Source organism: Eucalyptus grandis, chromosome 11 (assembly GCF_016545825.1).
Source record: "Eucalyptus grandis isolate ANBG69807.140 chromosome 11, ASM1654582v1, whole genome shotgun sequence".
NCBI lineage: Eukaryota > Viridiplantae > Streptophyta > Magnoliopsida > Myrtales > Myrtaceae > Eucalyptus > Eucalyptus grandis.
The window spans coordinates 5,025,252-5,044,335 of record NC_052622.1 but is presented as its reverse complement, the minus strand read 5'-3'; the positions used below and the strand labels follow the sequence as shown (position 1 = coordinate 5,044,335).

The window sequence follows — 19,084 nt, the reverse complement described above, 5'->3', positions numbered from 1 at the left end:
CGCACCAACAAGACTAGAAAAAACAAATTTCTACAGTTGAACCACATAGCCATGACCAGAAAAAGAACCCATAAATCACTAAAAAAAAAAAAAAACTGATCAAACCAAAACAAAGCCACTTACCACCCTCTTTGGAACCAACACAGTGCTTTCCTCTCTCTCTCCACATTTGGAACCAACACAATGCTTTCCTCTCTCTCTCCACATTGATCCTCTTCCCCCTTCCCCCCTCTCTCTTGAAACCGAACCCCAGAGGAGAGCGGAGTCAGTGGAGTGATTATAGACAAGGGGAGGGCCCATAGGCTTGTCCTTCTCTCTCTTCTTATTGACGTTGATGAAGAAGAGAGAGAGAGAGAGAGAGAGAGAAAATTATGGGGAAATTACTAAAAAAGTCATAAATTTATTGTATTGGTACCAATTTAGTTGTACATCTATCAATTTTTGACCAGTTTAGTCTTAAACTTTTTCACGTTTGTATCAATTCAATGCATCCGACCAATTTTGACTAAGTGACACTTTTGACTAGGCAACAATGATATGGACGCTAGCCAATGCTAGTCATCTAACCAATGACATGATAATTTTTAAATAATTTTTTTATTTTTTGGAAATTTTTTATAAATTTTTTCATTTTTCATTTTTCTCTTCTTCCTCCTTTAGCTTCTTTTCCTATAGTGGCTTGTCAGCCAAGTGGCGAAGGCCACTTGCAAGGTGGCTTTGCACAAATTTAGGCAAGGCTAGCCTCGCCATGGCCTTACTATGGGTGAAGGTGACCTCGCCCACGATTTACAATGCCATGGTGGCCCTCGCTTGAGCCTTGGCAAACACCACCATGGCCTTGCTAGCTGCGGGTGAGGTTGCCTTCGCCCATGGCAAGGCCATGGCGAGGTTAGTCTCGCCTAGATCTGGGTGAAGTTGCCTTACTTGTGGCCCTAAGTGAGGTTGGTTGAAGGTAGCAATCCTTGCTGTCCACTGTGAGGAGAAGAAGCCCAAAGAGGAAGAAAATAATTTTTTTTTAAATATAAAAATTATTAAAGAATTGTCATTTCAGCGTTGGCCAAATGGCTGACGTGCATGTCAATAATGGCCAACCAAAATTGGCAAGATAGACTGAATTTGTATCAATGTGAAAATATTTAAGACTAAATTTATCAAATTAAAAAGTTTAGGGTTGAATTGATACTAATACAATAGGTTCAGGACTTTTTTTTATATAATTTTCTCGAGAATTACATACGAGGAGAGGGCCCGCAAGCTTGTCCTTCTCTCTCTTCTCGTTGATGTTGACGAAAAAGTGAGAGAGAGAGAGAGAGAGAGAGAGAATTATAGACAAGAAGAGGGCCCGCATCCTTCTCTCACTTCTCGTTGACATTGACGAAGAAGAGAGAGAGTTATAGATGAGAGAGGGCCCACGGCTTGTCATTCTCTTCTCGTTGACATTGATGAAGAAGTGAGAAAGAGGGGGGGGATATTTAGATTGCATTAAATTCAAGATAGATAAAATTGCATTATAATTTAAGATAGGACAGGAAAATTGGATATAAGAAAAATAAAAATCGAATAAAATTATCCGAGAGGAAATAGAATAAAGGTAAATAGGATTTCTACCATCCATAATAGGAAAGTAATTTTTCTCAAATAATAAATTTCTTAAATTAATAATATTAAACTTATATTTCAATATAAATAATATTTGAATTCTTATATAAGAAATTCAAAATAACAAAAATGAAATTTTATTTTTTTAATTTAATCTTATGTTTTATATATTCAAATTTAATTGATATAAATATAATCATATTTATTACATATTTTGGTATATTAGCACAATTCACTATTTAGTGAAGTTTTATTAAAAATGATAGAAGGGGAAAAAAGAAATAAAAACGAAAATAATTAAAGAAAGAGAGGAAAACAAGACAAATAAAAATAAAATAGGAACAAGTACCGTGAGAGATTTTTATTATATCAATTTGTGAACTTTTATGTTCATCCACACTAATGTACTGTTATATCAAATATTGTAAGCAATATGATATGAATATATTTGACTATAAATACGTAGTTTATCAAACAATGGATAGCATAAAAGAGATCCATGGATTTCTTATCCCATCTTATAATGTTTAAAAATCCAAACGACCAAACGCAGCTTTAGTCATTGGAAGCGCTACCTAAATTGGTGCGCTTTTTTATTTATTTATTTATCAATGTCCAATGATAAATTCATACAAGTTTGTTGAGTGTAATAAAAATAAATAAAAATTTGATTTTTATCTTCTTCTTCCTCCATCATAGAGCACCACCTCCTCGGCCACCATCTCCATCTCCACTGCTTCTAGGGTCGCCTGCTGTCGGCCCAAGTTACACTTCCGTCATCGCTAGCATTTAGCTCCAATGTTGCCTGTCCAGATCTAGACGAGGCCATGGCTTCTCGAGTTCATGGCCAGGTTAGAGCTTGAGCGGCCATGGCTCCATATCTATCACGGCCGCACTTCGTGGAAGGGAGCTCCCTAGAGGAACTCGAAGGGAGGACGACGGAAGGGGACAGAGAGAGAGAGAGAGAGAGAGAGAGAGAGAGAGTCCATGACTGTTTGAGGCGGAGGAAGGGACTTGCTGTGGCAGCCATGGTGGGGAAGTGGGCGTTGAAGATGGAGGTTATGGTTGACATGGCCGAAGTTGGGTGGTAAATTCTCGGAGGAAGGGACTTGCTGTGGCAGCCATGGTGGGGAAGTGGGCGTTGAAGATGGAGGTTATGGTTGACATGGCCGAAGTTGGGTGGTAAATTCTCAACCGGCCAGACAGATGGTAGCTGTGACGGGGATGAGGAGAGAGAAAATCTGTAATTTCAATTTTTCTAATCAGGACATGTGTCAAGTTTTAACTGCATCAACTCATATTAATGTGTACCACGTCAACTAGTTTCACGAAAAAAAAACTAGTTTCACGGGACTCACAAATCACTTAATATTCTCGCCGGAAGACAATAGATGAGTACGAAAGTAAATAGAAATGAAATGCGAGTGAAATTTCGTGAGGAATAAAGAGTGGATTTGTCAGAGCATATATATTTTTTTAAATTTCAAATACTCCACCTTTGCTAAACCCACCTCTCTTCTCGTCCGTAAACTCCAGAAATGATTCATTCAACATAACCTCAAAAAAGGTTAAGAAATATGCCCAGCCGTGCAGTTTTGGCTCCCAATCCCCAGTACCCGGATATAACCGTTTGTTACCCTCTTGATGGCTCATGAATTTCCCCATCTATGGATACAACACTAACAGGCATCTCCATTTGGGTGCCATTTGCCTTGCCCTCAGTTCCCATGACAGAATAAGATTGCCTGTTGTGACAAAAATGACGCTACTTGATACTTGTTTGCTTATGATCAGTACACTTGAATTGATACAATCGTTGTAACCCTAAATTCTGAAATTTTATTAGTAACATCATTTATCTTTCTTTCTATGTACTTTTTCATATCCGTGTAATGTATTTCTTCATTTCCTTGGAATACAAATTTCTATTCCAATGAACTTTACTTTTCTTGGCACTTTGATCATAGTTTCATCACTCCATCTTACCTCCATCTATGTAATTTGAGTTCAAGTGTGTAATAACAAAACGATTTTGATCATTCCCCAATCTGTCTATTTTTTTTTTCTCAATTGCGCTAGTATTTTTCTCTATATGTTGGTCCCTTGGTACAAGTTAGAGAATTTGTGAAATTTTCCTTTGATTTCTAGTTCTTTAATAGAAAGGGAATCCAAAAACCACTTCACTTCGGTTTAGGAGGAAGAATAAAGTACTATGAATAAGTGAAATAATTATCCAAAAAGTTTTGAATATACTGTAAATAGGTCGATTCACTCTTAAAATTTTTAATTTGGTTAATTTAGTCCTAAAATTATAACAATTTACCAATGCAGTCCTTCCAATCAAGTTTAATCACAAATCCTTGACATTGACAATTTAAGTAATTTTTAAAATATTTTTTCTGAATTTTTTAATAAATTTTTTAATTCTTTCTTTTCATTCTATTTTTTTCACCGTTCTTCTTCCTTGAAGGGCTGGTACCTTGGCAACCCCTGCCTGCACTTCAGGGAAGAAGAACGGTGAAAAAGAAAAAAGAAATGACAAAATGTAAAAATTTTAAAAAAACTCATCAAAATTTGAAAAGTTGTAAAAATTGTCCATGTCAATGCTGGCCATGTCATGTAGGATGGTTGATATTCATCTCATCACTTGTCAATTAACCTTGATCAAAAGGACTAAACTAACAAATTGTCAAAAGATTTTGAACTAAATTGATCAAATTAAAAAGTTTATGATTGAATTGGCTCTAGTATAATGGATTCTAATTTTTTTTCACCATTCTTCTTCCTTGAAGGGCTGGTGCCTTGGGAACCCTACCTGCACTTCAAGGAAGAAGAACAACAAAAAGAAAAAAAAAAAAAATGAAAAAATGTAAAAATTTATAAAAAAATTCATCAAAATTTGAAAATTGCAAAAATTATCCATGTCAATGCTGGCTATGCTATATAAGATAGTTGACATCTACGTCATCAATTGTTGGTCAAATTTGACTAGAATGACTAAATAAACAAATTATCAAAAGATTTATGACTAAATTGATCTAATTAAAAAATTCAAAATTAAATTAGCCCCAGTACAATTGATAGAAGACTTTTTGGATAATTTTGTCATAAATAAGTAGTGTTTACACGCCATTTTGATTATTAAGGACATTGATGACCAAGAAGATCTCCTTTTCACAATTATTACATGACTAATTATTGAATTCAACTAAGAACAAAGTAAATGTGAAGGTTGGATGATTACCCACTAACTTGACATGCCATGTCATTGTGATGGCCTTACGAGGATCATGCATGTTGGGAGATTTTGTTCCAATAGTTTAAACTATTAGATAAAGACGTGATTTAATCTTTAATTATTCAATCACACTCATTCATGTTTAGTCTAGTTTTTTTGCCCAATACTAAGTATTGACATATTTAATTGGGGAGGAGGCAAATGAGGTTTAGTAAGATTTGAATTTAGAATCTTCAATTCTAATATCATGTGAGATATTATGAGATCACAATAATTATTTTAAAAGCTTAAATTACTAGACAAATATACGGATTAATATTGGAAAGGGCCTTGGGAGAGATATGTATGAGAAAGGGAGAGGAGCTAGAGATCAGTGGCTTACTTAAATACATAGAGGGGATTGAATCGAGACCGGAGGAATATCGAGGAAGACGACAACGAAGACGAAAGAGAGAATTGTGTGTGGATTTATCAAATAGTTTTGAGAGATTTGAGAAAACGCTTTGGGGGATATGAAAGTGTATTTTCGCCGTTATTTGAGCAAAGTGGGGTGTCAAATGACGAATGAGGAAGACGCATATTTCGTTCTGGCAGGGGCACTATGGGGAAAGCACGAGATGGGGACCGAGTTTTTAGCCTGTCTCGACTGGTCCGAGTGCGGAGTTGCGTTAGCTAGAAGGCGGGAGAGAAGGGGAAGAAGAGAGGGAAAGGGAGGGGGGTTGGCGTTCTAGAAGGCCTTGGAGGTTTCCCGGGCCCTCACATGCGTTTTGAGTTCACACGTGGGAGAGTTAACGGAGAAGAAAAATAGTTAAATAAACGAAATGGATTTACTCTTCTTTTACCATTGATTTTTGGAAATTCTTTTTTTTTTTTTTTTTGGAAAAAACCAAAGAAGATGGATATATTGGAGGTTAATTCTTTGTTATTTTTCTACCAAGTTCTGTGATTGAACCCATGTGATTGTGATCTTTCGTGCAGTCAAGTATGTAAATCCTATCACGAAGCTGTGCATCATGAGAGCTTCTAGGGAGGAGCACCAGAAGGGTTGGGCTGCAATCACCCTGGTCACGAGCGTCGAAAATTGCCCGGTGCTGTTTGATTTACTTGACTTGAGGGGTGTCGACCGGGATATTGAATAGCACAAAAATTCATCCTTTACTTGTTGAATTGAATCATGAAATTTACGCTGTATTTGCTACAAGTGATTGTAAATAGGTTAGCTTAGTGTGATCGGCTTTTGTAAAAATATTGTCTCAATCCTTCTTGACAAGAGAACAATAGCACCTGGATTATCAAACTGTGTTTTTTTAAACAATCGCATTAACTGAAGCTTAAACTTTGAAAGCATAATGGGTGCTGAATTTGCAGTGCTGTTATTATGATACTAGCATGATATTCTTGCAGATTGGGCAAAATTTCATGTGAGGTTATTAGCTCGCATTTCTTTTCGTCTGGCAATGCCATCACTATGTTGCAAGAGCATGCCAAAGTACAAGAACATTCCAAGGACGATGGCATAAGCGAATTTAGTTGAAGAAAAGAGCTACTAACATTCCGAAAATGCTCCAAATCCAATTAAATTTGCAATGAGCTAAAGGTTTTAAAACTTTGTTTGTGAGCCACTTCTCTCGAGGCTTTGGGCCGAGGCCTCTTCAAAAATATTTTTGGGGATTTGGCAATTTTTTTTAGGACCTCTCTAGCAAATTGCCAACCTTGGCAAGTTTTCGGAAGGCCATCTCTTAAGGTTAATTAATTTTTTCTTCCAAAACCATTCTTATCAATTTCTTCATCCTAAGCAAGGCCAAATCTAGCTACCAACCCGGTAATCTACCTTGATTGAAATCGCCGGACACGTTGCCGACTCTTAAGCCCTTCGTTGGTTTTGAGATTTCTTTTGCTTTAAAAAAAAAAAGCAAAAGTTCGTTACAAAGTGTGATTTTTTCAAACACCGGTTAAATCAAAATTGTTTCCTAAATGAACTTTTAAATTATAATTTATCAAACATTTCAAAAAGCCCATTTACTTTTGCATTTTTCCAAAGAATCAAATACACCTTCAAAAGCCTTTGAAAATACAATTGCATTATCACAAACTCGCCAAAAAATTTGCCAAATCTCTTTCTCTTTCTCTTGAGCCAAAGGCCTTTAGTTTTCCCGAAGCAAGTCCCAGCTAGTATTAAAATTTTCCCAAACACTCACCTGATGGATTTTTTGTTTAATGAGCCAAGTCAAGTCGTGGGTCCATGTGGGTCCATGCTGGGCCAAAATCGACTAATAAGGGAAGGGCCATAAGAGAGGAAGGGCAATATATAAGTAAAAAAGAAGAAAGAAGAAAGTTTTGATATAATACGTTGGTATACCCCTCTTACCCCTCCCTCTTGAAGAACCCTCTCTTGAAGAACTCCAAAGCTTCAATCAATTCCTCTGGGACTACAATTATTACTTAATTTGTGGCAAACAAGATATGTCTTTTTGTGAGGTGTTACATATTTTCAAGAATTCATTTCCTACAATTCATTTACTACATTGATGTTGGTGTAGAGCGATGTTCTTCATGTTTTTAACATCATGTTTTTATAATTTGTTTTGGGCCGAAATTTTAAGAAATGTCCACATCTATTATTGTTGGCCGCTAGGAGCTTGGCTGCGCGTCCACAATCGCGTAGGTGCATGCCCAACCCTATGCCCAACCCTATGCGCCAACACGTAGGAGTGTCAACAGTTTAGTTCAGTTCGGTTTTTTTGAAAAATCGAATCGAACTGAACCGTTAGAAAAATCTTCTGAATTGAACCGAATGAGATCCGAATTGATATGAACTGAACCGAAATGGTTGGGTTCGGTTCGGTTTTTTGGCTTTTTTTTTTTTTTTCAATTCTTTCTCTTTTTTATTTTCAATTTTTTAATTTTTTTTATTCCCTAAATCTTCTTCTTCCTTGCGTTCTTCTCCCTCCCGAACAACGCCTGCAGCTTCCCTGTTTCACCGAAACAACCTTTCCTCAAATCTCACCCAAAAACACCATCAGCCCAAGCAGCCAGCACCCACACCGTCACCGAACCACCACCCTCTACCGGTCGTTCCCTCCGACTTGTGTCAACTACCGCCGGCAGACTACATGGCTCGGCTTCCACCGAGCTTGGCCGAGAAGATAGAACTCGGCCCCATCGACCGGGCACCGTTCGAGATAGCCTTGATGCCGACATCTTCCAACACCCACCCGTGCCAACACTGTTAACCTTCCCTTTCCTCGAACCGTCCATGACCAACCCACAAAACCAAAGAAAATCTATGTGGATCTAGCCTAGACAAAACATCGAACATATGGGGTGCGCCCATGAAAAAGCTAACGAAAGCTCGACAGGGAGATCAATCAACAATCCAAGCAGAAACAACAACCAAGCAAAGTCTAGAGACAACAAATTGCAGCCCGCCGGGTCGGGCCGGAACTTGGGCGAACCGAAGAGCTGCGAAGCTTCGATCTGGCGAGCCGAAAAACGGAGCAAAAGGAGCACGTTTGTGCTCTCTGGTGATAGGGCCCTACTCGGCTAGACGAAGGTGGACTTCATATAGAGAGCTAATGATGGGGACTAGATTTGAGATAAAGGTGAAAGTTTTGTGATTTTTCACCACACAAAAAAAAAAAAGTTAGAGCCAGAATTGTCACTTAATTTAAAATTGGTGTTTTTTTATAAGACAAAAAAAAGTTGGGGCAAAGTTGTCCCTCAATCTAAACTTGATACTTTTAAAAAAAAAAAGTTAGCCCAGAGATTCAATCATCTACTTTACTCTTATCTAAGGGCATTGTAGATGTAAGATAATCATCCTATCTAGTTGTAGCAAGATAAACTTGTACATCTTTAGACCATGATGGATAGTTATTGCCATGCAAGATAGATGTCAATTGGAAATGCATCAAACCAATAGATGATGCAGAAGCCGTCAGTATTAACTCCAATAATGCAATTAATTAGCCAGACAGGTTGAACACAAGAACCCAATAATAATGACACAATAATCAAGCACGTAACTCCAAATGTGCAGTCGATCACAAAATAACAAACAGAAACGAGGGTTCAATCGGTCCACCACTAAGTCAATATACCTTACTGGGAGGCCATAAAATCATACCAACCAGTACTTTAAAGATTACTAGAAACCATCCAACACTTGAAAGATTACTATGCGCATACCAACCAACACTTCAATAATTGATATATTCCAGTGATAATCTATATAAGTATAATGGACAGCGTCTTTTGATGCCCTCAGTTTGGGTCATTTTTTTTATTAATTTTTTTTTTTTTTTTTTTTTGGGGTGTAACTCGTGCAAAACCAAACGAAGACCTTGCAGAATCGAACGAAGGCCTCTGAACTCCTCAAGATATATGAAAACCATAAATTCTAGATCGTAAGACACACAAAGACCAGATCGTGCAATCGGTCTTCAATCCTATCATCAAGAAAGAAGGCTGAGCACATACCGATATTGCTAGATGGGCTTTAGCGATTGACGCTAGGTAGTAGTTCTATCTAGATCTGCAAGACAGGCATCAATTGGAGGTAGCGGGTGATGACGAGGATGCCGATGGGGGCAATGACAAGGGTGAGAGATCTAGATCTGCATCTAAATCTGGTGACACGGTCTCCTTTTCATTCAATGTTTTGAGATGAAGGGAGCTGAAGATGATTTGGATGAAGACCGGCAACGTGCGATCACATGCGAAACAAGACGAAGTCAAGTATCGTGATCAAGAGGATGAGAAGGTCACCGTAGGTAGGGGTGTAAACGGTTCGGTTCGGTTCGATTTTTTGAAAACCGAACCGAACCGAACCGTTAGAAAAATCTTCCGAACCGAACCAAAACCGAACCGAACCGAATACGAACTGAACCGAAATTTCGGTTCGGTTTGGTTCGGTTTTTCGGTTTTTAGCCTTTGGTTTCGGTTTTTTTTTTTTTTTTTTTTTTTCTGTTAAACTTAGATTTCTCCACTTTTATTTCTCCATTTTTATTTGTTGGTTCGGTTCGGTTCGGTTAACCGATAAAAACCGAACCGAACCGAAAATTTTCGGTTTTTAATGAAAATCGAACCGAATGAAAACCGAACCAAAAAAACCAAATTTTTCGGTTCGGTTCGATTTTTGGTTCAGGAACTGACATCCCTAACCGCAAGGTTCATCGGTGCAGGTCAAGATGAAAATAGTGATGGAGGCCGAGACAACAGGTTGGTGGGGGGGGACAACAGCGGTGGATGGATTCGGAATTTAGACCAGATCTGGATCTGGAATTCAGACCTTAGAGAACCGGCGTCCTCTCTGCTCTGCTGTTTAGAAGAGAAGTGCGCCACGACGAATTGCTCTGATACCATGTTGAAAGAGAGAGTATTCTGCGTATTGTATTCTTTTAATCAAAAAGGATTACAAGAATACATACAATATATATGAGTAACCCTCTAAACATAAGATTAAGTATTGACTACTTTACCCTTATTATTATATCCTAACGGTATGGTAACAAGCTGTTGGTTGCACGGATTATTTACTAGTATGAAATTTGCAGAGATGTGAAGAATGAGTTCTATTCAGCCCATATTAGGTCAAACCCGGCCCATAAGAAAAGTGTCCATAAGAAGAGGGGAATTTATTTTTTTAGTGTAAATAACTACAATATATAAATAAAATGGAAGAACTTTGAAAGCATTCCTTTTTTCTACTTTTGTGATGCAGTGTACTCCTTTTAAAGAGTGGAACTCTAAGGCTTCAATCAATTTTTTTAAGACTACAAGGAGTACTTATTCTGTGGCAAATAAGATATGTCCGTTTTCGTGATATGTCTTTTCATCGTTGTTACGTATTTTGTGGATACGTTTCCATATCTATTTTCAGTATTCAACTGATCGAATATCAGTTCGTTTTTTTATTTTCTGCAATCCATTTCCTACACTCACTAAGACCTATGTTTCGTCCGGGTGGGCAGCGTCCTCCTTGCGAACGGATCGCTCACCCTCATCGTGGTCCTCCCTCGCTCATCAACTCCAGCCGAGCTCTCTCAAGCTCTCCCCATTGGGGTTCGGATCTTTGACATGGGTGAAGTCCTCGGCGGTATTAGGGTGGCTGGGGTGCACAGGAGTAGTACGTGGCGGTGGAGAGAGGCCCGGTTGCGACGGTGCTAGTAGTGTGAGGAAATGTGGTGGCTTGGAGGGTAAAGTGGGTGGGAGGTTCTTGCAGTAGAAGAAGAGAGGGGGGAGAGGAGAGAGTGACCTGCGTGGAGTTGGAGTTGGGCGAGTGGGCGAGCCAGGCGATTCACGAGCCGGGTTAAGGCGAGGTGAAAGTGTGCCTTTGGCTGTCAATTTTTTTGAAAGTTTTTGCCTCTGATACCGAGATGATCCTCTCCTTCTATTCTTTTGCGCCGGAAAGGTTCCTTTTGACGACTTTTGGTGGCTTTTGCTTTCCATACCGACGTGACTGTTTCTTTTTTTAATACTGATTTTAGTGGAGATTGTCTTCCTCTAATCCTCTTTTTATTCGTCGTCTTCTAAAAGGCCATAACAGTACATACACACAAACATATATGTTCCTATGCTGCTCCTTTTCTTATGTGTTTCATAGCTTTAATAACTGCTAATTGTCACAATTAGAAAAATTGATCTAACTCTGTCCAGGATTTGAGGAAAATTTTATTTTCTTTGATATTTTGACGAAGAGATAATGAAGATAATAATGCTGAATCGTTGAATCGTTAACCTCTTTTATCATTCAAAACTCCAAAAAAAGAAGAAGATATGCTTAAATGCTCTGTTTGTCAATCGAGGCCAAGTAGCTTTCTCTTGTGATTTTGCTTTTGAGATGGGTTTATTGTGATTCTGCTTCTGTGTTGAGATGGACTTGCGGACTTGCGATGTTAAATCAATGTTACTTTAGAGGATCTTAGCAAGAATTATCGTAGTCAAAGATCTCATCGTTACACATATTGAGGCCCTTGCATTTTGTTCCCATTTGAGAGAAACACTAGCTGAAGCAATTTCAAAAGAAGAAATTCAATGATCACTTGAAATGGCACAATCGCAGTGGCAGGCTTTGTTTTTTTGCCTAAAAAAATGGTGAAGTGTAAAGGATGGGCACGTGAACACTTTAGCCGATGTGCTGGTCTATGCATTATGACCGAGAGGAGGTTTCATGCGCATTTTAATTGTATATGAGGGCTAGGAAGTTGTAATCCTTGGACATTTTAGCCAAATTTATAAGAGAACTAAATCATACGTCTCATTGAACCTCATCTGGATAGATTATATAGATAGATTACCTTGGCATGCTTCACCAAAAAAGGACTAAACCTCATCTAGGTATATTAAATAGGTAGATTACCTTGGCATATTTTAAGCTGATGAAGATAGATTACATAAATAAGTTTAAAATAGGAAATAGGAAAGGGAATGAAAGAGACATGGCCTTCTGATGTTTATCATACTTAATTTAAATTTTGGATTTGCTGTTAAGGCCTTTTGATTCAAATTCCTTAAATAAGTCCGGCAGCATTTGAAGCCCGGCATTTGAAGTAGGAGGCCGTTTTAAGTTGGAAGCAAACCTAACTAGAAGTTGGATTTCATAATACGAGTAAAATGTGTAGTCCAATAAATCATTTTACAGGCTTGCCCATCAATGAAAGAGCGTAATTTTCTTCCAATATTGGTGGTTTATTTATGAGCGAATCACTAATGAAATTGCATGCTTAGCTTCAGACCCGGTGAGCTCAGGAGGCGCCACAATCGATCCACTAGTATTGATCCACCCACCATGCTACAACAAGCACCCACCACTACACAGGCGCTACTACACACCGTCCTGCATTCCTCATTATGCCTAACCTTGCCCGTCCATTCAACTTGGCAATCCTCCTTCGAATACCACTTGTTCTAATTTTAAACTTCAATGAGAATCCTCCCATAATTTCTACGTTCCTAATCTTTTCCCATCTCATTCAATCAGTTCCGCAGCAGCACAAGCATCTACTCCAGGAACACCTCCTCCCACATCCAGATCAGAAAACAAGTAAAAACAAGTACTGCCAACCGAATTATAAGAATATATCCCACCTGCTCAGGTGTGACACGTGACAATCTACCTTGAATACCAGAAGCTTATTACGAAAATTACATGCCACACCACGGATAAAAGTCACTAAATAAGATTGATCGAGAGCAATTTCCATGGTGCAAATTTCCGTGGTGCTGCATCCATGTAAACTACGTCGTCACAAAGGTTATCCAACAAAATTGTTTCACATTTCATTTCTTCCTTCCAAAGTAGAAACCAGATGGGATGGCCACCCTAGCAACCGCGACACCCAAAGAGACAAAGACGAAAGCATTCTAACAGTAGAAACCGCCAGTTTTTTCAAAGGAACTTCCAGACGATCCACTCCCTAACAAAAGCAACAAAACAAGTTATAACATAAACATCAGATGCAGAAAAAGGAAAGATCATGACACGATTAAGGATTTATAAACCATCAATTATTCAAACTAACGGAACGGACAGGTGCCATGTGCCATGTGGAATGACTTACCTTTGCATGCAAAAGTGATGCAACAATTCTGGAAGTCGATGGTCCACCATACATAGCCATGCAAGAAGCACTCGGGCTTTAAATTGATGCAAAAAAACATTTTTTTTCAATAAGATCTAATGCAATAATTCTTACCTTTGCATGCAAAAGTGATGCATTGCTCATGTCTTTGCCCATGTCCTTGAAGGCTAACCTGTGGCAGTTGAAGAGCAAAGTCATGCTAGAGAAGAGGGAAACAATGGAATTTAAAAAGCACCAACTAAAGTAAACCCATAAATAATGCTTTGTATATACGGAGCATCTAAGAAACTACAATTCAAGATCGCGACTTAAGGGTAATCTGGATCTAAGTCAAATATGGTAATCATCTATGAAGATTCACAATGTCCATAGAAGTCGATCAACAACATAAGTGAGTTGAATTGACTTTTGGATTCTTAGCCATCCTCTAGCTCCTCTAGCATAGGAAATCAACATCATTCGCCTTCAGAATGAAGTTGTCTCCGCTGCTCAAAAGGATATTGTGCTGCCTTCCCTCAGAAATAAATGCATTGAGAATGAATTACACCCTTAACTATTGCATAATAAGCACCTCTCACATTGATTTCTGAGTAACAATCGTTTCTTAGACGCTCTCTACAGCCATCACTTAGAAGATAAGAACACCTTAGGGAAGGAAGGGAAAAGAAGGCAACACTTGCAGCGGGCAATCAGCTAGTACCAAAAAAAAAAAAAAAAAAAAACAGTATTAACCTTGCTGCCACACTTAATTGCTTCCTCATATGCCACACAAAACTCCCATCCAGGGTAGACCTCAACCTTTACAATAAATAACAGAAGCGAGATCGAGAAAGATATGTGTGAGTCAAATTGACTTTCGGATTCTTGGTCTTCCTCTAGTGTAGGAAATCGACATAGTTGGCCTCCAGAATGAAGGCTCATGCTGTGCTGCTCAAAAGGGCATTGTTCTACATTTCCTTGGAAACGAATGCATGGAGAAGGAATTACCCCTAACTATTACATAATAAGCATCTCTCACATTGATTTATGAGTATCAATCATTGATGCCGATAAACCAGAATGTATCATAGACAGTCTATACCGCTATCACTTAAAACAGCAACAGAACACCTTAAAGGAGGAAGGGAAAATAAGGCAATACTTGTTTTGGGCAATCAACCAGCCAGCGTACTTCCTTGCTTCTTCACTCGCTACACCATATACATCTCCGCCAGAGAACTCAAACTTATTAACAACCTAATAAATAACAGAAGTGAGATCCAAAAGAATATATGTTGAGTCCAGTTAAAAGAGATACAAAAGGATGTAGCAGACCAGCTAATGCTGACATAAAATTTGGTCTTAAACAGGACGCCTCATGGGTTATAGCGATCAAAGTTGGAAACAGATTGCAGAACAACATGCCTTGGCACATGACCGGTCGTAAAGGATACCGGTTGGATAGACCATTAGAAACCACCCACAGATGGAGATGAAATCAAATTGATCCTTTAGATTTGTATCAAATGATACTGATCAAAAGAGCATGTGATGTACACTGAAGACATCCTCTCCCATGAAAAAAATTTGCCACAAAATATGTCAAAATACTCTTCCCCCCGAGTATACTCGATATTCTGAGTATACTCGATATTCTGGTGCTTCTTCAGAAGGAAAACCCACAAGATGTGAATTAGAATTACAGTGTTAAGCTAGAAAATCTATGGGATAAAAAGGTAAGATATTGTGAAGGCGAGTCGAAACAAAACAAGTACCACACAAGTACCACATGACCTATTGAAAACCATCATCGTCCACTCAATGCTTGTGATCACCAAACTTTTTTCTTGTGAGATAAATTTTTGTAAAGAAACAAGCCCAACATTCATATAAGACACACCTTCAATTTATGCGGTATCGAACTCACTCCAAACGGAAACTTATCATTAGGCCAATTAAATGCTCTCGCCTGCACTCAAACAGGAACCCCAATCAAGGTCGTTCTGAAGCATAGAACAATGCACAGTGCAAGCGAAACGCCCACAACATGATCCATCTTAAATTAGCATGAAGAGAGAAACACCTTATAATCCACAAGGTAAGTCATAGTAAACTCTACTTCTACTTCTCTGCATGATTCCTGCAACCAAAGCCATCTTATTACATTTATGACACAAACATTAAACATAATTTGACAATAAACTATGGTTGATTCTCTTTCACTGCCACATTTTGTGGGCAACCAAACAGATCATCAAAAGCCCAAATGCAAGTAACTCAATTTTCCAAGTCTCATTTCCTTTTCCCTTAATTTTCCTTCTCCCAAACAATCTTTGGAATTTGCTCCAAATCCAAATTTTAGAACTCGAACCTTTGCAGCCCTCACTTGAGACCTATCTTTCCTCCCTTTCCGCCTCCGGAGCACGTACACGTAGATGCAGTCATTGTCCTTGCAGTCCTCGGACACGCATGTGACCACCACCCTCCTGAAGAGTTCCTCAGGTAGCCTCCTACAACTGGATGTTAAAGTAATCAAAACTGCAGAATGAAAAATTGAAAGCAACTAGGTCTTGACTCTGGTGTCATCCTCTAGAGAGGACAGATCAATTCCACGCAACCTTGAAAAATAGAGAGAATACTCACGGGTCTCCCTCGTGAAGAATTGTCTCGACTTCCTTGCTCATTTCTCGGTAAAAATTGTCCAATGCCTCCTCACCATAATTCATCGCCTAATGCAGAAAACCAGAAATTTCGCCAAGTGTAATGACTTCTCTCTGATGGTCCACTATACCACATGCAAGAAGCACTCGCAATATTTTCAATGAGATCCAAAGCAATAAATCTTACCAATGATATTGCCCTGCATTTCTCTCTAATTTCCTCACGTGAACAGCTTTTCCAATACGCTAGCAGGGGAATATACTAGAGAAGAGAGAAGTAATGGAATTTAAAGAGCGCAAACTAAAGTAAAGCAGAGAAATAATGCTTTGTATATCTAGACCATCCAAAAACTGCAATTCAAGATGGCGACTAGGGCAACTCCATAAAAGTCATCAACTCCTAAAAATACTCCTAACTAAAAATGCAACAACGTAAGTGAGTTGATGAAGTGGTCTCTGCTGCTCAAAAGTATATTCTTCTGCATTTCCTTGGCAATAAATGCATGGAGGATGAATTACACCCCCTAATTATTACATAATAAGCACCTCACATTGATTTTCGTTGAAGCCGATAAACTAAAAAGCATCCTCGCTACAGCCATCACTTAGAACAACAAGTGAATGCCTTAGAGAAAGGAAGGGAAAAGAAGGCAATACCTCTATTGGGATACCATTAAAATACTCTTGTTGGGGAGAGTCCTCAGGCATACTAGCATCCTAATAAACAACTCAAGTGAGATCCATAAGGATATATGTTGAGTCCAGTTAAAAGAGATGCAAAAGGATGTATTTGGTCTAAAAGGATATTGTTCCGCATTTCCTTGGCAATGGAGAATGAATTACGCCCCTAATTATTGCATAATACATGCCTTAGAGAAAGGAAGGGAAAAGAAGGCAATACCTCTTTTGGGAAACCATAAACATACTCTTGTTGGGGAGAGTCCTTAGGCATATTATTTGCAACCTAATAAACAACTCAAGTGAGATCCATAAGGATATGTGTTGACTCCAGTTAAAAAGAGATGCAAAAGGATGTCTCTGGTCTAAAAGGATATTGTTCTGCATTTGCTTGGCAATAAATGCATGGAGAATGAATTACGTCCCTAATTATTAGGGTCCTCACATTGATGAACGCCTTAGAGAAAGGAAGGGAAAAGAAGGCAATACCTCTATTGGGATACCACGAAAATACTCTTGTTGGGGAGAGTCCTCAAGCATATTAGCATCCTAATAAACAACTCAAGTGAGATCCATAAGGATATATGTTGAGTCCGTTAAAAGAGATGCAAAAGGATGTAGCAAACAGATTAATGCCGACATAAGATTTGGTCTAAAGCAGACACCTCATAAGTTATAGCGATCAAAACTGGAAACAGATTGCAGAAAAGCATGCCTGCACATGACGTAAAGGATACCCATTGGATGGACCATTAAAAACCACCCACAGATGGAGATGTAATCAACAAATTGATCCTTTAGATTTGTATTAAATGATACTAATCAAAAGAGCATTTAATGTACACTAAAGACATTCACTCCCATTACAAGAATCTGCCACAAAATATATGTCAGAATACTCTTCTCCTCGAGTATAATAGCAGATATTCAGACGAGATGCAAATTAGAATTACAGCATTAAGCTAGAATTGTGAAGGCAGTTCTAGAGTCCAAACAAAACTAGTATCACCCAACCTATTAAAAACTATCATCATCCACTAATTCGTCAATGCTCGTGACTTTCACCAAACTTCTTGCTTGGGGAGGGAACACTAAGCCAACAAAGCCTTCCATCCAGGTCTGTGAGAATAAATTTGCAAAGAAACAAGCCCAAGGACTAGGATAAACATTCATAAAAGACACACCTCCGGAATCCAAGCAATTTAAGCGTACACACATCACCAGGGCATAACCGCAAAAATACCCAAACTTTCTTAAACTTGACGCAAGGGACACGAGGACAATGCAAGCAAAACCCCAATCCATCCTCAATTAGCATGAATAGAAAAAGTAACTGGCTTAAGCCGTATTATACCGCACAGCACAAACATTTAACGAGAACAGATTATACCCTGCCAAAATAGGGTTCGATAAATCCGATTCTCTTTCACTGCCCACATATTTTGTGGGCAACGAGACAGATCATCAAGCCCACGTGCAATAACTCAATTTTCCGAGTCTCAGTTCCCTTCATTTTCCTCTCCCAAACAATCCTCAGAATTCATTCCAAATCCAATTTTTAGATCTCAGAACCTTCATAACACTCACCTGAGACCTATCGGATCCCTCGCCGCCGCCATTGCTCTCTCTCAGGCTCTGCACGTTGGGGTCCGGCTCGTCGAGCTGGTCCCCCGCGGAATCAGGGTTGGGCTCAGGCGCACGAGAGCAGTACGCGACGGTGGAGGGGAGCCGGGTCACGAAGGAGCTGGTAGAGAGAGGAGGAAATGTGGGCGGAAGATTGTGGCAGCAGAAGCTGCGTGGGGTGGGGCGACTGGCCGAGCCGGCCCATTCACTTGCCGGATTAAGGCGAGGTGCAGGCGCGCGAATCACTGTCGATTGCAACATTGCGATGATGAATTAGCAAAGCGAGGACGCTGACGACGACTCGTGAAGAGGATGAGAGCAGATTCTTATGCAGAGAGAGGAAGGAGGGAGGAGAGCTCCCATATCAGCGGACACAAACAGAATCCTAACGGATTCGATTCGTTACAGAGAGAGAATCCCCTGTGATACGATTTGACTGACGTGGAGCGCAAGCTTTCCTTTTTCGGTTAGATTACGTGGCTCCCGCCACGTCCGGCCCAATCAAATATTGATGCGGGAGTCGGTTTTCAGAAAGGTGACCTTGAAAATTGTAATTTGTGTAACCAATTGAAAATACAAAAATTCCGGCTATGACCGAAACCCAAATGGCATAGTCACTTTTTCATTTTGCTTTTCTTTTCATTTTCAATAAAGAGAAAAGAAAAAAAAAACTCCTTGCATAATATGCAAGACCGGAGCAATTATAAATAATATGAATTTTAAGC

The 19,084-nt window shown here is 39.1% G+C and overlaps 1 protein-coding gene across 2 annotated transcripts; it reads right to left on the bottom strand.

Moving 5' to 3' along the window:
- Positions 1-12,951: 12,951 nt before the first annotated feature.
- Positions 12,952-18,731, bottom strand: LOC104424254. Of its 2 annotated transcripts, none has more exons than XM_039305729.1 (12): positions 18,324-18,731; positions 17,226-17,285; positions 16,960-17,022; positions 16,716-16,775; positions 16,246-16,320; positions 16,042-16,127; positions 15,770-15,914; positions 15,482-15,538; positions 15,299-15,367; positions 14,561-14,655; positions 13,534-13,591; positions 12,952-13,254 (listed from the first exon to the last, which is right to left on the bottom strand). In XM_039305729.1, the coding sequence occupies exons 1-12, from the start codon at positions 18,618-18,620 to the stop codon at positions 13,111-13,113; spliced, it is 1,209 nt and encodes a 402-aa protein (XP_039161663.1). In that variant the 5' UTR covers positions 18,621-18,731; the 3' UTR covers positions 12,952-13,110. The 2 variants fall into 2 exon arrangements, with proteins under 2 accessions (XP_039161663.1, XP_010034923.2); XM_010036621.3 differs by having other exon boundaries at positions 15,770-15,908.
- Positions 18,732-19,084: the final 353 nt, after the last annotated feature.

Bases quoted from the DNA above. Each gene is read 5' to 3' on its own strand.
- LOC104424254 (XM_039305729.1), bottom strand. From the start codon at position 18,620: ATGTTGCAATCGACAGTGATTCGCGCGCCTGCACCTCGCCTTAATCCG. The intron at 17,023-17,225 runs GTATTGCCTTCT...GTTGTTTATTAG, and splicing joins TTCGTGGTATCCCAATAGAG to GTTGCAAATAATATGCCTAA. The intron at 16,128-16,245 runs GTAAGATTTATT...TTTCTGCATTAG, and splicing joins AATGCAGGGCAATATCATTG to GCGATGAATTATGGTGAGGA.